The 24,065-nt window shown below is 37.8% G+C and overlaps 2 protein-coding genes across 2 annotated transcripts; both read right to left on the minus strand.

Annotated features, from left to right (window-relative positions):
• Window positions 1-9,310: 9,310 nt before the first annotated feature.
• LOC127258486 (uncharacterized) lies at window positions 9,311-9,766 on the minus strand. Its single transcript, XM_051285336.1, has one exon. It carries the CDS (start codon window positions 9,764-9,766, stop codon window positions 9,311-9,313), a length of 456 nt encoding a protein of 151 aa, XP_051141293.1.
• Window positions 9,767-19,230: 9,464 nt separating this feature from the next.
• LOC127258487 (uncharacterized) lies at window positions 19,231-23,095 on the minus strand. Its single transcript, XM_051285337.1, has 6 exons — window positions 20,965-23,095; window positions 20,778-20,888; window positions 20,556-20,681; window positions 20,343-20,477; window positions 20,200-20,265; window positions 19,231-19,275 (listed from the first exon to the last, which is right to left on the minus strand). The coding sequence occupies exons 1-6, from the start codon at window positions 21,310-21,312 to the stop codon at window positions 19,231-19,233; spliced, it is 831 nt and encodes a 276-aa protein (XP_051141294.1). The 5' UTR covers window positions 21,313-23,095.
• Between the last annotated feature and the right edge of the window lie 970 nt (window positions 23,096-24,065).

The raw sequence follows: 24,065 nt of genomic DNA on the forward strand, positions 1-24,065 counted from the left end.
TCCTAGGTGATCGCAACGACCACATTTTTTAGATTGTTTCACCTGTTGTGATTCAAACCGTCTTTTCTTTGGCCGGCCAAGTTGGACAACGATTCGGCTATATTCAACGATTCGGTTTTATTGTTATTTATTATCTCCAAACGAGTCTCTTGGAATAGATAATTCACCCAACACTAGTGCTGCAATTGTGCAATGAAGTTTTGGACAAGTGGCATGGCCTCCACAATATACGTTATATGCTGCTCAAAATTCTTCTATAGGGGGCATAACCGACTTTGTTGAAAATGGCCATCCATCATTTGTTGTTGTGCATCGGATATCTCTGCATTACCTATATGAAATGTAATTACCTCGTTGTACATATCATAGTATATAACATATATATTTTACATATACCTGAGTGCAAAAGTTGTCCACTAGATGCCGGAGACAGTATGTGTGGTGGGCTCCGAAAAATACTACAAGATTGAACTTTAGAAATTTCAAGTGTCTATAAAAAAAAGTGCATTATTTTAAATTATCGACCATCAACGTGAAGAACATACTTTAAACTCCCACAAAACCATTCCCAATTTTAATCATTTTCGGAAAACCGCAGCATAGCTACAAGATTTTAACATTACCTAATACAAGCACATAAAATAAATACCAAAGTTCATAGATGATTAGTCATAGTATATACCAACAAAACCAAGGTATTTTCAAACAAATGCATCATATGATATCAAACAACATGAGTATAAAAGTAATAAACGTAGGTATACTATACTGGGAAATGGAACCCGTGCAAATGTCCACGGATACTAGCAAAAAATCGTAACAGCCTTCACAAAACTTGTTTCCTATGTATACCGTCCTAACGAAAGGTTATAATGAAACTCAATTAGCAACTACTACGACTATAATCTCAAACAAGGCAACAATCACCGAAGTAATAGTAAAATACTTACCGAAATCGATCGCGAACCCTAACGACACATTCGTAATCAATCAACAAAATTATTGCAACAAAAGAACATCGCACATTGAGGACTCGAACCTTCCCCTTATCTGTTTCTCTCTTGCGCGAAAGAAACCTAAAATTTGGGATTTGCATTCGAAACCCATCATACATATTCACCATTGATCACAGACTCCTCCGTGCGAACGAAATCGAACAATGTAGACAATCTTTCTTCTTCGCGTGAATGAAATCAAAGGATGGACATAATTTCCTTCATTCATGCGAAAAAAAAACTAAAAAATAGAGCGACAAAATTGAAATTAATAAAATAAATTTTTGGTTGAAATAAGGGCAAAATTGGAAACAAAAAGATGGTGGGGAGTTAATGGTAGGAATTTTAATAAAGGGGGGAGTGCAGAGTCTATCAACATTATCTAGGGACTGAATTTAAATGTGAAAATAGAGGTAGGGAGTTTATTCCAATTGCCCGTATATAATATATGTATATGTATGCATGGTGTAAGTATATATTATTACATATATAAATATATAAGGCACTATGTATAGATATAGATATGTATTAGTCTAATTAATGCCGAGAGAGATTTGTAAATGTGGAGAATTGATTTCATCCAAGTACATATATATAGGTTTTTTCAACCAATCACAAACATACAAACATTCACACCTAGTCTAAGTGTCTTGCTAACAAAATGCTATATATTGTATTTGTGTATAACACTCTCCATTTGGATGTTTTAAACAAAGAATGTGCCTCGTTAAAATGTTACTATGAAAAAACCCTGAGGGAAAAAAATCATAGTGAAGGAAAAAGAGTACAACATTCTTGTATTAATATGTTCCCCGTGTTTTCGACTTTATTTGATGTCTTTCAGCCGACGCATTCTAATTTCTTATATCAATTTGTTGAATGTTTCAGTCGGTAGCGTCTTTGTGAATAAATATGCAAAATTTTCAAATGATCGAATTTGTTGCACATTAATTTCACCACTCTTTTGAAGATCATGAGTGAAAAAGAATTTCGGAGATATGTGTCTTGTTCGATCGTCTTTAATAAATTCTCCTTTTAATTGAGCTATGCAAGTTGCATTATCTTCAAATAATATTGTAGGAGGTCATATATCATCGGTAATCAAGCCACAATTTTTCTGAATATCGTGAGTCATAGACCTCAACCAAACGCATTCACGACTAGCTTCGTGAATTGCTAAAACCTCAGCATGGTTTGAAGAAGTAGTTGTTATCGTCTGTTTAGCAGATCTCCAAAAGATTGTTGTTCCATTGAAAGTAAATAAATAGCCAGTTTGAGATTTTGCTTTATGTGGATCAAACATATAACCAGCATCAGCATAACCAATTAATTCATTACGAAATTCACTCGAATAAAATCAACCGACGTCATGAGTCCCCTGAAGATAACGAAAAATGTGTTTGATACCAGTCCAATGACGCTTTGTGAGGGATGCGCTAAACCTGACTAGTAGATTTATTGAAAAAGATATATCTAACCTGGTACAATTTGCAAGGTACATTAGTGCGCCAATAGCACTGAGATATGGTATCTCGGGGCCAAGTATTTCTTCACTTTCTCCTTTTGGCATAAATGGATCTTTACTGGGATCAAGGGATCTGACCACCATTGGTGTACTCAGAGAGTGAGATTTATTCATATAAAATTATTTTAATACATTTTGGGTATATGTGGATTGATGAATAAATATCTCATTATTAACATGATCCACTTGTAATCCCAGACAATATTTTTTCTTTCCAAAGTCTTTGATCTCAAATTATTTATTTAGATATTCAACTGCAATTTGGATCTCTTCTGGAGTTTCAATTAAATTGAGATCAACATATATTGCAATAATGACAAATTTTGATATATTTTTCTTTATAAAGATGCATGGGCATATTGGATCATTAGTATAATCTTCTTTTATTAAACATTCACTGAGACGGTTATACCACATTCGCCCTGATTGTTTAAGTCCTTACACTTTTTCAATTTGATGGAATATGATTCCCTCGGGTTTAATTCGTATGCTTCAGACATATTGAATTCCTCTGGAACTTTCATATAAATATCAGTGTCCAAGGAGCCATAAAGATATGCAGTAACTACGTCTAAAAGACACATATTGAGTTTTTCTCGCGCTGCTAGACTCACAAGGTATCTAAATATTATTCCATAAAAAACTGGAGAGTATGTTTCATCAAAATTTACTCCAGGTCTTTGTGAGAATCCCTGAGCCACAAGACGAGCTTTATATCTCACAATTTCATTATGTTCATTTATTTTTGTACAAACACCCATTTGTATCCAACTGGTTTTATACCATCTGGTGTTTGCACAATTGGTCCGAAGACCTCCATTTTGTTTTATGAGTCAAGCTCTGATTGAATCGCATTTTTCCATTTTGGCCAGTCATTTCTTTGCCGACAGTCATGAACCAATTTGACTCGGGATCCTCATTTTCTTCCATGGTATCAAGTGTTAAATTGTGTGCGAAGATAGTATCAATAATTGCCTCTTTACGGTTCTAACATTTTCTTGAAATAACGTAGTTGATTGAGTTTTTAATAATCTCATCATGTTCATCGTGCTCTTCTAGAGCAATTATTTCAGGGTTGAATTTCTCATTAGATTGAGGTTTATCAATGTCATTCATGATATTTTCATGATTATCATCATTCCTTACTATTGTCTTTCGAGGATGTTTGTGTAACACCCTGGCCGGCTCAAACCGGAACGTCACCGCCACGCCACACCGGAAGGCTCGTTCATCAATCAACGAGTCCTATGTTGTGGCGCTAAGGCTTAAATAATAAATACCAACAACTAATAGGAACTTAGAATTAAAGCGCACTAGTTTATCAATTAAGTAAATAAAGTTCAATTTAAAAACATAAATTGGAAATAGTTCAAATTGCATTAGTCTTTAAACACAATTAATGAGTTTCAAAACATTTTAGACAGTAAGGTAGTTCTCATTTCCCCCGATGGATCATATAACGTGAATGCATCACTTAGGCATAACGGAAGCATGATCACCTACAAAAAGAATCGTAAGAAGGGGGTCAACACAACGGTTGAGTAAGCGCAATTAATTGAAGATAAATTAATACGATATAATGCCACAAAATCATTTGAAGAAGATAGTCGAATAAAATGTCATGTATCACATAAGGGGAACTCACACACACGAGTCTTTTAGCGCCTCCCTTATACTTCCTTTTCATTCTCAAATAATAGCGATGAGCACATCACGAAGAAAACTCCACTAGGCCTTAATCAGGGCCGGCTCGACCCGGTTTTCCAACCTTATTACTTCGTATGACACGTCACATAATTTCACATAACAAACATAGGGTCATAACCCTCAAAGGAAACTCCACAATGTGTACATAAGGGTTCGAAATCCAAAGTACACGTAAATCAATTTATTATTAGTTGGCGAGGGGCGCCATACGGCCCACAACCCTCTAGTCTCCAATATAACATACCAAGAGGGGATTGTTCGCAATCCAACCCTCCATCACGGATGACGGTCTAAAGACCTTTCCATCGTGAATGACGGGCACCTCGGAATCACCCAAAAAGGGAACCCGCCATCTCGATCCCTCGACCTAGCCCATTCGGGATCTAGTTCAAGGTTAGCTAGTTATCCTAAAATACCGGTATACCCTCACGTGTTTGCAAGGCACAGAGGTGGAAGGCTATGCCTTATCATCCAAACAATCGACGAGTTGATCGGACTCGACGGGTAGTTTCAATTACCAATTTGACCAAATACTCAACATGCTCTTAGGCAAATTTCAAAAAGAGTGTCTTAAACTCAAAATATTCCAATTGTCAACATTTAACCATGCAAAGTAGGATATTAGACCCAACAATTTCATCATAAACACACTTTATTTCGCCAAGTAAACATTCGAAAAATATTTCAATCACAATAGGCATGGTCTAATCCCAAAAATCATAATATTTAAATATAATCGTAAATCTTTTTCCAAAAACCATAACTAGGTTAGGGCAAAACTAGGGTTTCAAACCCATCCCATAAATTTTATGCTTTTCAATTTAAAATCCAATAACAATCTTCACATAAACATTATAATCAAGTTTCTAGAAGAAATTGGCAAAACCTAACACTTTTGGGGCAAACCCATTTGACAAGAATATTGAAAAAGATATCAATAGAAGGGGTTTAGGGATTAGAACATACGAATCTACCTAAGATTAATCTCACTTACCTCAATAGAAAAGACCAAAAAGAAGAATTTTGGAGAAGAAGAACTCCAAGGGAGAGTAGGGGACTGGCGGCGGCGCTGGCGGGCGTGCTGGCTGCTGCTGCTCATTTTTATTTTTATTTTTATTCTTTTATTTAACATAACATACTTAGTCCTTTATTAATATTTTATTCTACTTTTGCCCAAACTCAATTTTTAATTCTAATTTAAACCCAACTCTTCAATTAATTACACTAAAAGACCAAAATAAATTATGCCCAAAATGAAATTTGTTCGACTCCGGCAAACTTCCGGCGATTATTTTACGGGGTATTACAGTTTGTCTTTGGAACCAAGTGGTCTACCGCACTTTAAACGTGTCGCTGATTCATTAGCACTTGCAATTTGTCAATTGGGGACAATTATTTTAGCTGGAGCATTAGTAGCTTGAATATATGATCAAGTGACTTTAATTGAGTCATTGAATGCATCCGGTAACTGATTTGCAATATTTTGCAAATGTATAATGCATTGAAATTTTAATGCAGACTGCTTTTTACGAGGATCACAAAAATTCAATGGGATTTTCCAATTAATATCCCTTTTCGATTCATTTCTGTCTCCCCCTAATGTCGAAAAATATGATTTATCAAAATGAAAATTTGCAAATCTTGCAGCGAATAAATCACCCGTCATAGGTTCAAGATATTTTATAATTGACGGTGATTCATATCCTACATAAATATCCAATCTACGTTGAGGACCTATTTTTGTACGTTTGGGGGGTGGAATAGGAACATAAACAACACACCTAAAAATAAGTAGATGAGATATATTCGGCTCGTGACCAAATACTAATTGCATTGTGAAATAGCTATGATAGCTTGTCGGCCTCATTCTTATAAGTGTTCCTGCATGTAACATTGCATGCCCCCAAGTTGAAACGGGCAACATAGACCTCATCAGTAATAGTCTAAAAATCAATTGCAATATTTTAATAAGTGATTCTGCCAGGCCATTTTGTGTATGAACATGAGCAACTGGGTGCTCTACATTAATTAATATCGATATACAATAATCATCAAATGCATCCGATGTATGTTCACCAACATTATCCAGACATATAGTCTTAATGGGATTATCAGGAAATTGTGCCCGTAATTTAATAATTTGGGCAAGCAATCTCGAAAATGCCATATTGCGAGTAGATAATAAACAGACATGTGACTATCTGGTAGATGCATCAATAAGCATCATAAAATATTTAAATGGCCCACATGGTGGGTCTATTGGTCCACATATATCCCCGTGTATTCTTTCAAAAAATGTAGTGATTCAATACCTACTTTAGCTGACGATGGCTTGGTTATCAATTTTTCCAGAGTGTAGGCAACACAGGTTAACTTATTTGAGTTTAACACTTTTTGACCTTTTAATGAATGGCCATGCGAATTCTCAATTATTCGCCTCATCATTATAATGCCAAGATGCCCAAGACGATCATGTCATATTTGAAAATCGGCAGTCTTTTGATCTACCGTGAGGTATGTTTCAACAACACCTAATCTGGCATAATATAAGCCAGTAGAGAGTGAGGGTAATCTCTCAATGATGCATATCCTTTTATCAATGATATTGGTGATCAATAAAAATTCACCATCGGTATCACTCATAGTTTCAATGTGATAACCATTTTTCCAAATGTCATGAAAACTCAGTAAATTTCTTCGAGTTTTAGTGGCCAACAGTGCATATTGTATCACAATTTTCGTCCCCGCGGGGAGAAATATAATGGCTTCTTCAGAGCCTTCAATTAATTTTGCACTACCACTTATTGTATTGACATTCATTCTTTCCCTTTTCAAATGAGAGAAATATTTTTCGTGTTTTAATATAGTATGTGTCGTTGCAATGTCAATGAAACACATATTTGCATCATTTTGTTTGGCATCCATTTAACCTTCAAATATAAATAACGTAGTATTAATAAAAGTAAATATAAATATTACAAAATATATTATAGAAGGGTAATATGCGATAATTTAAATATTATAAAATATAAAACATAATATAAAATGACATAGTATGTCTGTTGATGACTAAAAATGTGTTGTGTGTTTACACAATTCACAGGGAATTTATATTCGAAAATCAGTGAGTGGAAGTTTATAGAAAACGATGAGATATAGTAATTTTTGTGGTTGTAGACCCTGAGTAGTTATCACAATTATTTATACTCTTTTTACTGGTGAGTTTTCAGGTCGAACACAAGGATTTTAAGTCATGAATTTCAACGGTGAAAATCTTGAAGAAGCGATGAAAACTGCAGGAAGGGATCCGCTTATAGCGGATCCAAAAGATAGGCTAAAGAAAGCAGTAAGTAAAGCAGTAAAAGTGAAGTGAGCGGAAGCGAGTGAAGCGAGGGCGGAAGATGAAGTGCCAGCGGTGACCAGATGAACGGGACATGAGCGGAAGTGGGGACCAGATGAACGGGACATGGATGAATGACGGTTACCGAGTGAACAAAACATGAGCAAACAGCACATTATATGTATATGTATTTATATATATATGGGCGAAAAAGAGTGGAGGAGAGATGTTCTGTCTGAACTGTGCGTTACTAAATGGATAGATTTCCCTGGAGGCAATGAGCGAGCGATGCAAGTGTGTTATCGGAAATATATGTATTTTACGAAAGCGATGAGAAGGAAGTTATGTAATTATATAAACTGAATATAAAGAATTCATAACACTGGAATTTTTTACCTTAAGGGATTTACTACAAGACTTCAATGACACCCAGATTCAAGACATTATAAGAAAGAAACCCTACTGTCACTAGGAATCTCTGCGACCTAATAGACCACCGCCTATGCCCCGTTAATTTTCCAAAAATCTGCCTTATTAGTGGCTTTACCCTTCTGTTACCTCTTTTTAATCAAAATTGAATTCAGAACACCAGTTAAGCATGTCGACAAGGCTCCCGCGTACTTAACTATATTGAACTACCTTGAGACCGCTTTTGACGCATAACAAGGCTCAAATAATCAATTCTTCTCTAGCTCTAAACCAGTGAAATAAAACTCTCTAAATTCAAACTTTATATAAGTGTGTAAAAAAATGTGGAAGAAAATGAGGGTGAAGAATCGAATGATATTTCATTATCTAGTACGAAAGCAGGAAAAGACTAGAGCTACAAGGCTGTAAACGAAAGTAGTAATCTAATCTAAAAAAACTGTAAAGACTTGGCTAAGGGAGGAGGGAAACCCCTACTCCCTTGGCCATTCCTGTGGAGAACTCCCTTACAGAGTTGGAGCTCTCGGAGACAGGAAGACAGCTTGCTTGCGAAAAGTAATTGCTAAGAGTATTTAAAATCGAAGTATCGATCCTTATTCATAAAGATATCTGGCCCTATTTATAGCAGGTGGGACGGGGCGGTTGCAATCGGTTGCTGGGCGGTTCCAACCGCTAGGCACTTAGGCGGTTTCTGGTAGTTATTCTGTTGAAGCAGTTGCTGGCCATAACTCCCAGGGTGCTCGCTTTGATTGCATTGAACTCTAAGGGCTCAGATCTTCGTCCCTTGCCGGAGAGCTGGAGGGCATCAGCGCAGCTAGGCTCGCTTGTGCTGGCTGGAAATAAAATGGTTGTACCACTGCAGTTGGAACACTTAGTTGGAATCTGGTGATAATCTGCAGCGGTGGGTGTCTGGGCTGTCGCTTGCAAGCGGGAGAGGCTGTCGCTTGCGGGTGGTGAAGGCTGTCGCTTGCCTCTCATGCCTTAGTATTTCTCAGGACGTATTCTAGGCGCTTGCGAGCGGAGGTGGCTGTCGCTTGTGGCGTCTGCCTTAGTATTTCTCAGGACGTATTCTGGGCGCTTGCGAGCGGAGGTGGCTGTCGCTTGTGGCGTCTGCCTTAGCTTTTCTGGCACCAGACTACCGCTTAAAAAGGGCAAAAATCGTTAATAATCTCAACAACGAATTCTGGATCATGCTAAGCAATATAGATCAATAATGTATGCCATTAATGAGTCATTGTGATGGTTTTTATACAGAAATTCAAGTAATACACAATTTCGTCAAGCTAAGAATATGCTTATATTTGGAGTCATCATCTGTCACCAGAGATTTGCTAGATCTACGACAAAATCCGTTATATCAAGATGGGTTGTGTCGTAATCCAGAAGATCATCATCAGGGTCGTCATCGTTATCAACGTGATTAGTCTCAACCTTTTCCCCCATTTTCTGCAGTGAGGCTTGATAAAAATGGGCTAGCTGTTTGGTTGTTCTGCAGGTATTGACCCAATGGCCTTCAATGCCACACCGATTACCAATGTCGATTTTCCTTTTTCGTTGTTTAGCCTTTTCGGTTATATCCTCATATTGGGGTTTACTCTGCTTCATGTTAATGTCAAAACTGCGGTGATTGTAAGGGGTATATCGACCGCGTTGACTTTCATGACCGCGACCACATCCACGGCCTCTACCACGTCCTCGGCCTCGTTCAGAAAATGTCACATTCGCTTCAGGGAATGGACTGGAACCAGTGGGCCGGGACTGATGATTTTTCATCAGTAACTTATTATTTTGCTCAGCTAATAAAAGACATGCTATGAGCTGTGAGTATTTTTGAAAAAAATTTTCACAATATTGTTGTTGCAGCACAACATTAGAAACATGAAAGGTAGAGAAAGTCTTCTCCAATTTATCATTCTCAGTAACAATTTCTCCGCAGAGTTTCAACTGAGGTGTAATCTGATTAATAGCAGAGTTGCACTCTATAATAGTTTTAAAATCCTGCAACCGCAGGTTAAGCCAATTATGTCGGGCTTTCGGGAGAGTGATATATTTCAAGTGCCCAAATCTCTCCCTCAATTCATTCCACAAATCAAGTGGATCTTTCAGCGTCAAATATTCGAACTGTAAAGGAATGTCCAGATGGTGACGAATGAAAATAATAGCCTTAGTCCGATCTTGGCTTGTAGTTGCATTTTCACTAGCAATTGTATGAACAAGACACATAGGAACCAAATACATTTCTACATTCAAGGACCAAGTCAGAAAATTATTGTCGGTAAAAGACAGAGGTTTAAAAGAAAATTTTGCATGATTTTCCATAGTTTAGAAAATAGATAATATAAAAACTTAACAAAAATAAAACAGACAAGAGCCATATAACGTGTTATATAATAATAATAATATAATATAATATTGGTAAGTATATATAATATATAATATATGTATATGGATGTATGCTGTAAGTATATATTATCATATATATTTATACATATAAGGCACTATGTATACATATATATTAGATATGATATGTACTAGTGCAATTAATGCAAGAGAGAAGGAGCGGGAGAGATTTGTAAATGTGGAGAATTGATTTCATCCAAGTACATCGTGGTATACATATATCTATAGGTTTTTTCAACCAATCACAAACATCCACACCTAGTCTAAGTCTCTGTCAACAAAATGCTACGTATTGCATTTGTGTACAACACTTATTTAATTTTTTTAAAAAATAAAAAAATAATTAATTTAACTGAAATTACAATATGCACCCCTCTTTTTCATTTCTCTCACCCCTTCTAAATATTTTTATACCAAATTATTTTTGTTTTCAGCGATACCATTCAAGTTCTATTTTTCTCGCGATACCAATGGCAGCTAAACATCTTTGTCGAAGATGCCCGCTCTGTTCCGATAAGATAGAATTTTGTTGTTCATTTTTTTCTCTTATTATATTTTATTAGATTTAACCTAATACACACTTCATTATGATTTCATAATCGACAACATAGTTTCTTTCCGCTTCGGTATGTTTTACTCTTTTTTCTTTTTTTTTTTTTGTATTTTTGTTGTTGTGTGGATGTGTTGGATTTTGATTAAATTTTGTGTTGTAGTGTGTTTCGGTAACATTTGGCATATTATTAAATATTTGAATGGTTTACTTCTGATTCGTATTTTCAAATATTTACAATTAAATTGGACATTTTTTATGGTAAATTATTTGCTTTTATAAATGATTTTTGCTAAATTTTTAATGAGATCGACGAGGTCCATGCTTTAGACATGAATAAGTAATGAAGATGTTTTCTGATTTTTTTAAATAATGTTTGTTTGAATTTTTAAATTACAGGTAATGGAGATTGATGATTTAGGCATGAATAAATCTCTGTCTTCACGTAGATTAGACTTTACGAATATAGAAAATGATGATGAGTCGTATAAGCATATATTTCTCCTGAAGAAATGCCTCAAATTGAATACGAGTTTGACAATGAAGAAGACACTTATCAGTTTTACTTAGCTTATCCTAGAAAAAAAGGTTTTGATTTGAAAAGATACAAAGTGCAAAAAGATCGAGTAGGAAAGATAAAATTAAGAATGTTTTCATGTAGTGGCGAAGGTGCAAGGGGATAAAATAAAAGAAATGTCAATGTAAGAGCTCAATGGGCAAAAACAAGATCAAAGTGCACGGAAATGATGAGAATTCGATTGAAAGATAATAAAAACTACGATGTATTTGAGTTTATTTATGAACATACTCATTAGCTTACTAGTCCTCAAAAGACTCATTTTGATCCATCGCAGAGGAGGATAGATGAGGTCCATGCTGCTCATATTGATATAGTCGAACACGTGGAACTTGCTCCAAAAGTCTTACATGATTGTTTATTTTTTTTTTGGTTGAGCCCAAATAGGCTGCCTACGTACCCCAAGTGGGGGATCAAGGCATATGTAGTTCTCCAAGTACAAGCAATATAGTCAATACAAGTAATCAACCAGCTAAGAGCCTAAGTCTAGCCTAAGTAAGCAATCCCTAAAACTATCAGACTAGAAGACTACCAACGGAACTACAAGTACAAACTACATCAAATGAAATCCATCGCCCAATCATATATGCCTATGGGGGGCAAACACACTCGATGAAAGCGAAAACTCGGTCGACCCTCGACATCTTAGTAAGAGACCTCGGATCCAAGGAGGGATGTCCTCTGGCTCTAAAATCCAAACACCCAAAAAGGAAACAATTGTGTTTACTAGCGCATCTGCCACCAGGTTTCCCTCGCGGTAGATATGGGAGATCCGCCAAGTGATACCACAGAGCTATACTCGCAATAGACTAAGGCACATCTGAAGGGCCCAGTGCCCGGATGGTGATGAAATCAATGCCATACTGCACGTCGAGTTAGTTTCAATCCATAGGGGGAAGAAACCACGCTCCACTGCTAAAACCACACCTCTACATATCGTCTTCAATTCTGTCAAAGTATTTGTTATGTGTTGAATTGGCGACTGATATGCCAACATAATCGCTCTGAAGTTGTCTCATATGACACCGGCGGCTCCCGCCGGTCCCAGGTTTCCAAGCGATGCACCATCCGTATTCAACTTGAACCATCCCGGGGATGAAGCCTCCCACCGCACAAGTGATGGCGGTCGATGGGTCGGCGGAGGGTATCAAAATCCGAGATTCTCCGCAATATGTAGATCACCCTCCCAATATCTCCGGTTAAGAGCACCGGCATTCCATAACACCTGCAAATGAGAATGTACACGCTATATTATCTTGTTGGGTGAGAAAGGAATATCTCGGCGCTTTGTGTCATTTCCGTCGGTCCATAAGAACCCCATAATCAATAAGGGGATAAAGGCCCAGATGCTCCCCGAATGAGTTGACGAAAGCCGCCAAGAGGATAGCATAAGGTGTGGCACCCTCGTGTCCGGAAAAGTAACCCGAAAGAGCGTCGAAAAGTGACTCCAAACTCTCATAGCCGCCGCCAATTCGAATAATAGATGTGCTATCATCTCATCGGCATGACAACACTGACATCTCGATACGATGTAAACTCCATAGTGTCAAAGTATCTCATCCACTAGTATGTTCAGCAAAATAAATGCCACAAGAAAGCCAACATAATAGGAGTAAGAATATGTGACCATAGAGCCTCTGAAAGCCAACTTTCGAATGCCTACGTCTCTACAAAGGTCCCATGCCAAAAATGTAGTGAACAACCCGGATGTCGAGGGCTTCCAAGTCATCCGATCCATAGACTGACGGTCAACAGGGACCTCCAAGATCCGACAAAGAGGCTCGTAATCGATCATAATCCCAAGTAACATCCCTCAGTATATCCCGAACAAGACAAGCTGGCGGCCTCCTATCACAATAGGCCGAAAGGGGCTGCTCCCTGCACTAAGTATCATACCAGAAGAAACAGTCACCCTGACCTAAACTCCAATAAATCCGTGATTGCACCTCATCGCGGACTTCACACAATCTCTTCTAAACCAGACTTTCATAGCTCTGAAATGGGGCATCTCCTGGGAAAGTGGTGCAAACGTACTTGTGCTTCATCGCACGAGCCCACAAGAAAGTACCATCCCTAAGCCTCCACCAAAGCTTATATGAAAACACCTCAACCATATCCAATAATCTCCTAACACCTAATCCCCCTTTCTTCACCGGTCTCATCGCCTCCGCCCAGGAGATCTAATGATGCCGCCGATGGCCCTGATATGAGCCCCAAAAGAACCTCGCCATTAATTGCTCCACAGAATAAAGAACCGCTTGCGGCGGCTGGAGAACCTATAGTAAATACAATAGTATGGAGAAAAGAGTGCTCTATATCAATTGGAGACGACCTCCATGTGAAAGAACGACATAATCCCATCTCCCTAAGTGTCTCCGCAGCTTGCCAATAAGCCCTTCATATAAAATATTCCTCCAATTACCAACATAGAGTGATGCACCAAGGTAAGTAATTGGGAGCTCGGCCTCCCCAAAACCCGTGGCCTCTTGAATCCGATCACGCACCTCCTCCGGGCATCGTCGGCTAAAGACCACTTGATTCTTTTGACAGTTCACCTTTTGCCCGGTAATCCGCGCATAATTATCCAAGAATACCATGAAATAGTCAATCTCTGAGCTCCTAGCATTAGCAAATATCAACACATCGTCCGCATATGCCAAATGTGACAAGTGAAATCCCCTACGGCACCGATAATGAAGATTTGAGTGTCTTCCGAATAAGCGCTCGAGTCCCCGTGAAAGTCAATCTACCACCGTAATAGATAGGGTTGGTGAAAGCAGATCTCCTTTCCGAACCCCATGCGAGGACTTAAAGAATCTGCCAATATCTCCATTAATCAACACCGAATGCCATGCGGATTCCACACATCCCATTACTAGCTCAACAAATCTCTCCGAAAATCCAAATCGGATGAGCACATGCCTAAAAAACCTCCAAGAGACCCGATCGTATGCTTTATCTAAGTCTAATTTCATCAAGACATTATGCGAAGCCCTCCTAATGTTTAAATCATGCACCATCTCCGACGCCGAAAGTATGTTATCGGCAATTGCATGCCTTTTAACGAACCCGCTTTGGTGCGAGGACAAGAGCCTAAGGAAAAAAGGTCCCAATCGAACCGTAAGCAACTTCATAATGATTTTATTGCTTATATTACATAGGCTGATTGGCCTATAATCTGACCACGAAACCGGCCCCTCATTCTTTAGGATCAAGACAATTGTTGTCGCCGAGTTGAATTTTGGGAGAGGAGTCCCCGAGAAGAAATCCAGCACCGTTGAATGGAGATCCGGGCCTACAATATCCCAACAATGTCGATAAAATGCCGCCCAAGAAGCCAAAGTAAATGGAGGTGAGAAACACTTGAGGGGTGCTAGAATATTTGCAAGGGATGCAAAGTAGAAACCCAAATTCCTCATATTCCATTCATGTTTATGAAGATGATATGATTAAAAATATATTTTGGGTAAAATTGCTCATAACTTCCTTGTGGTTTTGAAATTCAACATAAAATCTCATTGTACTTTAAACATTGCATAGCACCCTCTTATACTTTAAAAAATGTTGCATGAAACCTCATCACCATGAAAACTCTATTGTGTGATGAAAAGATGATTTCCTATCTATATGTTTTGCATGATGGGAGGGGTTCATGCAATATTGTTGGGTTGACGGGAGAATGAGAGCAGATTATGTTGATTTTGGAGACGTAGTTTCTTTCAACACTATTTTAGAAAGTTTAGGCAAAACCATCCGTTGGTCTTATTTATCGGTGTTAATCACCACAAACAAATAATAGTTTTTGGTGCAACACTTTTATACGACGAGACTATTCCCACATTTAAGTGGTTGTTTGACATATTCGCTAGCACTAGTATGGAAAAAACATACTACCATTTTGACCGATTAAGATCAAGTAATGGCAAATGCGTTGGCTTCGAGGTGTGCTGAGACCCATCACAGGTTTTCTATAAGGAATAAATAGTTCCATACATTTAAGTTTAAATTTAATAACATTTAGCTGTTTTTTTTGTAAATATTTTATTCATAATTTTTATATTTTTAGGTTTTTTATTTGGCATATTTATCAAAAGACAAAATAACGTAAAACCCTCATGTGGTTTCACGAAGTTGCTGAAAACCTCCTATGGTTCTAAAACTTCAAAAGACCTATTTGTGGTTTATACAACATTGCACACTTGCCCCCTTCCAATGGATGCTATCAGTGGACCATTTTTCCCCTTAGTGTAATTTGTAGTTAGGAACTAAGGAAAACTATAGGACACTCTTCTCGTGATTTCACTCATACCCACATTGGCACATTGTTCTATCGCACAATCCCGATCGCAGTGGCCTATCACCCGATGCCGCCACCGCCACCCGCAGTGAATAGAATTTGTTTGATGCCGATTTGTTTTGATGGGGTAGAGACTATAATGAGAAAATGGACGTGTGGAGCACCGAAGTAATTTTGTACATAATGTTGGCCGGAGTGCCGCCGTTTATCAGAGACAGATCAGCGGAGACCTTTGAGTTGGTGCTACGGATGAATTTGCAGTTTCCAACCAAGTTATTCCAGTTAGTATCACCACAGACCAAGGATCTGTTAAGGAAGATGATTTTTCGAGATTTATCTAGAAGATTTTCCGAAGAGCAAGTCGTGAGTAAGGATTAATCCCCTTTCATATTCCTCAATTCATATTTACATCAGTCAATTCTTAACAATATACGGTTTCTGATGCTTAACCCCCTTTCACATTCTTCAATTTATATTTACAACACTCAATTCTCAAAAATTAATGGTTTATGATGCTTAATCCTCAATTCATATTTACAACACTCAATTCTGAACAATTAAAAGTTTTTTAATGCTTAGTCCCCATTTATAATCTCAATTCATATTTACAGCACTCAATTCTCATAGATTTATGGTTTTTGATCCAAATTCCAAAAATTAATTTTAATCTTGTAATTTCAGAACATTCATGGTTCATAAATCGAGGAGAGACGTCAATGGATGATGTAACCTAAAAACTTATGATTTTTCTACTCATGTGGGTAGAGCTGAGTCACCATAGCCAGCCAATTTGCAAAAATGGAGGAAGAAACATAGGAATTAGAACTGGAAGTCTATAAGTGCAGTTGCTTTACTCTTTATCCCCCTTCCTATGGTTTCTCTGCACATTAGATATATATGGGAGAAGATGAAAAATCACAATTCTCAGTTGATGTTACTAAGTTATGTGTGCCTTCATTATTTTGAATATCTGTTGAGAATATGATCTACCTGTCGCTGTTTGTTTTATTCCTTGAATTGAATATATCCTGAATTCTGAACCTACACAATCGAGTGAGGGTAATATGTTGTGGAAGAACTTAGCCGTATTGGATTTTGGGTGAGGATAAGACATTATGAAATAAAAGAAGGTGAAGAAGAGAAAAGTGCTTATAATAAAATCAGAGGGTCATTTTAGTAATTTCACATACAAATTTATCACTTTCTGGACCAAAATTTGCATTTGAGGCGCGTAATATATACTCTCTGTTAAGTCCTAACGGAGGGGGGGGTTTCCTGCAATATTTTATAAATCACAAGTAGGTTTTTTGGAGATTTAGAACCAGAAGGAGTTTTCAACAACTTTGTGAAACTACGTAGGGATTTTATGCTATTTTGTCTTATCAAAATGCTGCCATACATTTGGGTGAAGCCTTTGTTGAGTATAAAACCTTTGCATATGATTTTGGGAGATGTGTTTATGATTTTGATGAAGAGGATGAGTTTTTGCATGAATTAGATGAAATGCTAGTGAGATATGATATGGTGGAAAATATCCGGTGGTTAAAATTATTCAAAGTGAAAGAAAATTGGGCTTTGGTATACGGTCGTCCATTCTTTTGTGATGATATTACGAAGACACAACACAGTGAAAGTATTAATAGTGTCGTTAAAAGATATGACGGTTTGAAGAATAACTTGCGGGTACTTTTGAAAAGTTTGAAAATCTGATTGAATCTCTACGATATGCAAAATTACAGGCCGATTTCAAAGCAAGTACCAGTGCAACTATACTCCCAATGCCAACTCATCTCCTAAGACATGCCACAAGTGTGTATACCCCATAAGTTCTTAAAATATTCCAGTAGAAATTGGAGAAATCGTATGATTATGTATGAGCTGTTACTAGAATACATGAAATCATTAAAGAATATCAAGTTAGTTATCTCGAGAGTTTAAGCTACCATTTTGTCAAATACGATTCATCAGATGGGACAGTTATATATAGCTGCAAGAAATTTGATTTTTTTGGGATATTATGCTCTAATGGACTGAAAATCCTCACGAAAAATGATATTTTGAAAATCCTGGATCAATATATAATGAAAAGGTGGACAAAAGATATGATGATAGGTGTTTTACATAGTGGAATGCATGGCGAGGACCATGGTAGGGATGACCCAAATAAAGAGTTAAGCTTTCGCTATAAAAATTTGAGTATGTTATTCAACAAACTGGAAAGGCTAGCTTCATAAAGTAAGGAATCTTATGAATTTCCTAAAGATACACTATTGAGGACTACTAAAATAGTGAGTGAACAATTACAAAGCTGAAAAGAGGAGTGTGAGGGATAATCTATGAAGGGGGTTGCTAACATTGGTATGAACAAAGAAGACAATATTTGTTTAAAATTTAGGGAAAATTGCAAAAAATGCCCCGTATGTAGGTCCAATTATAATTTTCAGGCATTTTGTTTTTCACTTTCGCATTTTAGGACAATTTGTGTAATCTGTGCATGATTTTTACCCTTCGGCGTCGGAAAAACGCATGTGAATATCACGTGCGCCTATGTGGCATTGCCGGTGCAAACATAGACTTCGTCAGTGGTGTGTTGTCGCCTGTGTGGACATCGGAGGAGTGACGTGGAATTTTGATTTATTTAAAAAATATAAAAAAAACAAAAAAAATTAATTTGGCCCGATTGGACCAAATTGAAATTTAAACTCTAGATCCACGATAGACAATCCCACTGCCTCATTCTTCCACCCATTGAATCGATTTTCTTTCTCTCAAAAATCAAAATCACTCATCGCAATTTTGTATCGAACCAATAATTTCATCCATCAAACACATCTACCCGCGTCCACCGTTGACCTCCGTCACATGCCGTTTCCGCCATCGTCTTTCAGTGCATTGATGGAAAATTCCCAACAAATTTCAAGTGTATTAAAATTTTGAATTTTTTTAAAAAAATTTTAGAATGATTTTTTTTTTAATGGTGATATTCCGCTCCAGTCATGGAGTTTAGAACAAGTTTTTTTCTCAAATTTTGTACAGTTTTAGTAGTTTAGAATGAGTTTTTATTTCTAAGATTTTGTGTATTTAAACATATGAACAAGCGAAGGTGGGATCTCGTCGTCGGCACCTTTGGACTTAGAGTGCCACTGCACAGTGAAAGTTGTAATGTACACTTCATGGACGGTGGATAATCCTGGAAGAATATTCAATTGTTGTTCGAAAACGAAGGTATCGTGTTTTGTGAACCATTGTAATTTCGATATTACACACACTCATCATTGTTCATTCATCATACATGTAGAGAGAAACACGATCAGGGTGTGGATATTTTCGGTAGGAAGATCCGCCAATGTGCAGTCGAGCGAAAGCTATAATCCTGGGCTTATTGAAGAAATTGAATGATCATGATGCTGAAATTAAGCTACTGAAGCAACAAGTTTCAAAGATGAACGATCAGGATGCTGAAATCATGTCACTAAAACAAGAAATTAGAAAAGTTAAATCAAAATTGACGATTGTTGTATGTTGTCTTCTTGCTGTTGTTTTATACATGTGGTTGAAGTAAAAAAAATAAAGATTGTACCGTGTTACTGTAGGATGTTTGCATTTGCAAGTTGTAGTAGTAAATTTGTTAGCATTACATGGGAAATAACATTGCAAATATTATTCCGAGCAACATTACATATCATGATACACAAAATAAGTTCTAACAGTGGTCCTATGTACAAAACATGGTTACCAGTTTCGATATAGCTTAACTTCAGACAACGTAATCACATTATAAGACATGATGCACAAAAGACAAAAAGACATCTCAAAAATTCATATCAATCCGGCACAATCAATCCACCATCAATGATAGAAGACAAAGCACCCATAATACCATTACCACACACAACTTCTAAAATGCATCAACTTAATTTTTTAATTGCATGAGTTGTGGTTGAGCCCCTTCGTAAACCATGTCGCTTCTCAAAATCCCTGCTTTGTTGGACGAGCTTTGATAGTTTCTGTTGACGGACGTACGCTGGAAGCTCGTAGAAGGAAATGCCTTCGTATTGGTCCAGGTTCGAAGCAATGGGTGCTCATGAAATTTTCAATTGCTCGAACATTAATGGTGGTTTACGAGCTGCATTTTCAACTTGTCCTTTTTGCTTCTTCTCCTGCGGCCGTACCAAAATTATGAACCCATTGAGGTTACATAATAAAATAAAACATGCTTGTGAAAGATATATCACCTATCGCACATCTGTTTGTTGGTTTACATCCGAAGGTAATTGGATCTCTTTACCTTTGTTTCTTGTTTGTCGAAGAAAAAAGAAAGTTTGATATGAAGGAGATAGAAATACAAGAGCGTTATAGTATAATAAATAGATAAAACTCACGCTTCGTCGTGGTGGTAGTGTAGTGAGCTTTACTCGATGAGGTTCTGCATTGCATTTTGGGGAAGGCTGTAGAGGCACAAAACTAAAACGTCAAATAATGTATTAAGATGGAATAAGCCGTCGACAATATAGTTTAGATGTACCATAGGTGTTTCTATCACGGTTGTTGGGAGACAATTTTCAACTGGACGTTGTTCAATCAGGGTTGTTGGGGGATCTGGTTCAACGGAAACTTGTTCTTTACTTCCCGATGTATTAGGTGCCCTAACATTTCTTGTCTAAGTCACCGAAACAGAAAATATGAGTGCTCCTGAAAGCAAATTTTACAAGAATTTTGGAGATATAAAGCTGCATACACTACGCTGTAAAGGTAGCATTGGTTGTCTTTTTCGTTTCGGTTGTGTAATTTGATCAACCCTTCTACACGCAACATTGGCAGTGGATTCTTGTGTTGCTGGGTCGATTTGTTCCTCAGTCACACCCTAGGATAGTTTAATTGTATTGGATAAACATCCACACAGTGTTAATAGAAAACCACACAATGCAGTGTTAGAACCAAACCGTAGTATTTTCCTTACTGGAGCACTTTCGTGGACCGAAGTTTGTCCGCATTGTTCTTCAGTTGCGGGCAAATGTTCTGCACTGGTTGCTCCCTCGTCCATAGTTTCTCCATCTTCCATAGTTGTATCCTACATATTAACACACAGGTCAAAAAAAAGTAACACGTATTATATTATATAAACTTATAAAAATCTATATACAAACCTTATGTTGTGGGTTCAGGGATGGGCAGTGGGTTGCATTATGGCTAGCAACACCACAACAACCACATTTAATGGTGGTTTGCCTTCTTTTCAACCTCGACGTTCCCTCTTTTATCTTAGGATTTTTCCAAGGCTCATCAGAATCACATTTTTGTTGTTTCTTTGGCCTCCCAATGCGTCTCCTAATAGTGGGTGGCTTCGGAGGAGGGTAATTTGTGGGTTCCCAAAACACCTCACTACTTACGGCTTTGATTGAATAGGCACACACTCGCTTATATGTTTCCACATGATACACACTGCTCACATAGTCTATGGTATCCCCCTTGATTTCTAATTGCCGAGATAGCATGATTACATGGGATCCCACTCAATTGCGACCTCCTACACGAACACGTCCTGTCGGCCAAGTCCACACTGTGTTGTCTTCCATCAGCGCAAGATATCTGATAATGCTTGTCATCTGACTTGATCGGAATACAATTTGCCACATTTGCTCTATTCCTTCGAACAACCTTCATTGCCTTCGGGCAAATCACCAAGTCCCCACATTTTCTGCCAGCGTGATCTCTATTAGCTTGCAATCGCTTCATAAGGTACACTTGAATCTCTTCAAAAATAGATAAAATATGCTTGTCTCGGGCCTCGGATATGACACTATTAAAACTCTCACACAAGTTATTAACAAGCAGGTCACACTTAGAAAATAGCTTAAAGTGTGACCTGCTCCATTCCTCAGCAGACTTTGCTCGAAGCCATTCCCACGCCTTTTCGTCCAACTCATTTACCTCATCCATCTTCTGTTTAAATTCACCAACAATGGGGGCCCTTACTGCCTTCCATAAGGCATTCTTCAAGGCTGTCCCTTTGAAGCAAGTGGTCAAAAAGTTATTATGTAAGTGCCATACATAACATCGGTGTTCTTTCCCAGGGAATACATCCAACAATGCTTGCACAAGTTCTTTATGTTTATCGGACATAAAACAACCTTCCCATTCAGACGTTATTTCCAAATCCCTCTTCAATAATGCTAGGAACCAAGTCCATATATCCTGAGTCTCATTGCCGCTGATGCAAAGGCTATCGGAAAAATTCAATTGTTTGGATTCAAACCAACAACAGACAACAAGACTCTCCCATAAACAGTCCAAGATGACATCCATCAATGTCAATAAAAGGCCTACAGCCTTCCTTGAAACCCCTTTTCAGCGCATCGAGGCAAATATACATTTTGTCAAATGTGGAGTTATCCCCATCCACCTCGGTCCCTAACACAGCAGTTGTCCCAGGATTAGATTGCAGTAGTGCGTGGGTATAATCCCAAATTCTAGCATACTGATGTGTGGCATCCCCTTCCAACTCTTTCAAAGCTCTTTATTTGGCCCTATAGGCGATATCCTTTGACACATTTACTCGTAATTCGTTGATAACATCCACTCTGAATCCTTTCATTGTTCTTTTCGGGTCGGATTTGAACTTATTTGCATACTTATCGCTCAACCACTTCGTTTTCATATTGGACAGGTTGAACTTCTCCTCACAAGTATGCTCTCCTTGGTACACTGAGATCTCAAATCCAATTCCATCATCCATCACACGTGCATGAATTTTCCAGCTACAACTGATGTCACCACAAATAGCATACACTCTTTTCGGGTCAACTTTTGTGAACTTTATTTGCCTCCAATTGACAACAGCGTAGGAGTTCACATCTTTCAACTCATTCATGCTTTAAAAGGCCATACCAATTTCAAACTTTGGTGAAAACAGATCAACTTCTTGGAATGTGGGAAAAGGTTTATCCTTTAAGCCACCGTCGTCTGATTCTACCAATTCTGCAAGTTCATTATCAGTCTCCAACATATCATCTTCTGTCTCATGCTCGGCATCCCCCTCAAATGCACTATCTCTCCTTTCATCCATATGCTTTTCTCCGCTCCTTCCAAATCACCGATAATCTCCTCGGATACATCATTCACATTATCATCAAATAAAAAAGCATCCTCCTCATCAGTATCTGAACCCATGAAAAATTCACTGCCAGATTCAGAAGCCTCACCTACTTGTATGCCCTCACCCTCTCCTACCTTATCAACTTCAATTCCTTCTGTCACCTTACCAGATAATTCCTCAAAAATCCCATCCATAAATTCATCGAACAGATCATCATTGCACTAATCCAGTTCTGATTCAGTATAATACTCTACATCAGACTCGAACTCACCATCTGCATCTATCACTTCTCCTATATCCACAAACACATCTAATTCACCAACTTTTCCACCTATGTCTTCCGATCCTATTTTCCTAAGGGATTGATCATCTACTACCAATCTAAAGCCCTCATCTCTATATATGTAGAAATCCAACTTACCGGTGCTCGATACCACACAAGTAAAAGCATATCTAAGTAGGCTTAAGAAAATTTACCTCGATTGGTTCAAAAGATGTCTTCTTGCCCCCCATGTATTTTGGGTTGGGAGTCAAATATAATTTTTCCCTATAGAATAGAGTTATTGTTGCTTTGCTAGGGGGTGGTGGTCCAACACCTAAGATTCAGAGCGAAAAAGAACTGTCAAGCATCAAATTGGGTCCACAATAGCTAAGTAATTAATTCATAAAAATGAGAACACAACTGGAACACGACAAAAATAATCACATCTTATGCGATTAATTACAGGTAGAACGGAACACAAACCCACATACTTTTTTTTTTATTCGACAAAAAAAATATCAAACCCTAAGCACAGAGAGAAAACCATACCTAATTTGTAGTCATCGCCCTACCCTAGTTCCAAAACAATATAGTTTTTTCGCAGCGATTCCACCCCACTCGCCCACGAGGTGGAGTATTTGTGCGTCGCGCTGTGCGGTTCAACGTCGGCGGTGGAAACAAAGGTGGGCCAACGGTGGAATCAACACGGAGGTGCGGGAGATCGATGTTAGGGAGGAGATTAAACTAGGGCTCTGTTTACGGGTACAAATCAAAGGGAATGGGATTGTCTCTCGTGGATCTAGGGTTCAAATTTCAATTTGATCCAATCGGGCCAAATTGAAATTTTTTATTTTTTATTTATATTTTTTAAATAAATTAAAATTCCATGT

The sequence above is a fragment of the Andrographis paniculata genome, unplaced genomic scaffold (assembly GCF_009805555.1).
Source record: "Andrographis paniculata isolate CXL003 unplaced genomic scaffold, ASM980555v1 Contig59END, whole genome shotgun sequence".
In the NCBI taxonomy this organism is placed as follows: Eukaryota; Viridiplantae; Streptophyta; class Magnoliopsida; order Lamiales; family Acanthaceae; genus Andrographis; species Andrographis paniculata.

Coding starts and splice junctions, on each gene's coding strand:
- LOC127258486 (XM_051285336.1), bottom strand. CDS start 9,766: ATGAAAAATCATCAGTCCCGGCCCACTGGTTCCAGTCCATTCCCTGAA.
- LOC127258487 (XM_051285337.1), bottom strand. CDS start 21,312: ATGCTATCTCGGCAATTAGAAATCAAGGGGGATACCATAGACTATGTG. Junction 20,682..20,777: donor CGGTCCACGAAAGTGCTCCA/GTAAGGAAAATA, acceptor AAACTATCCTAG/GGTGTGACTGAGGAACAAAT. Junction 20,478..20,555: donor TGCTACCTTTACAGCGTAGT/GTATGCAGCTTT, acceptor TCGGTGACTTAG/ACAAGAAATGTTAGGGCACC.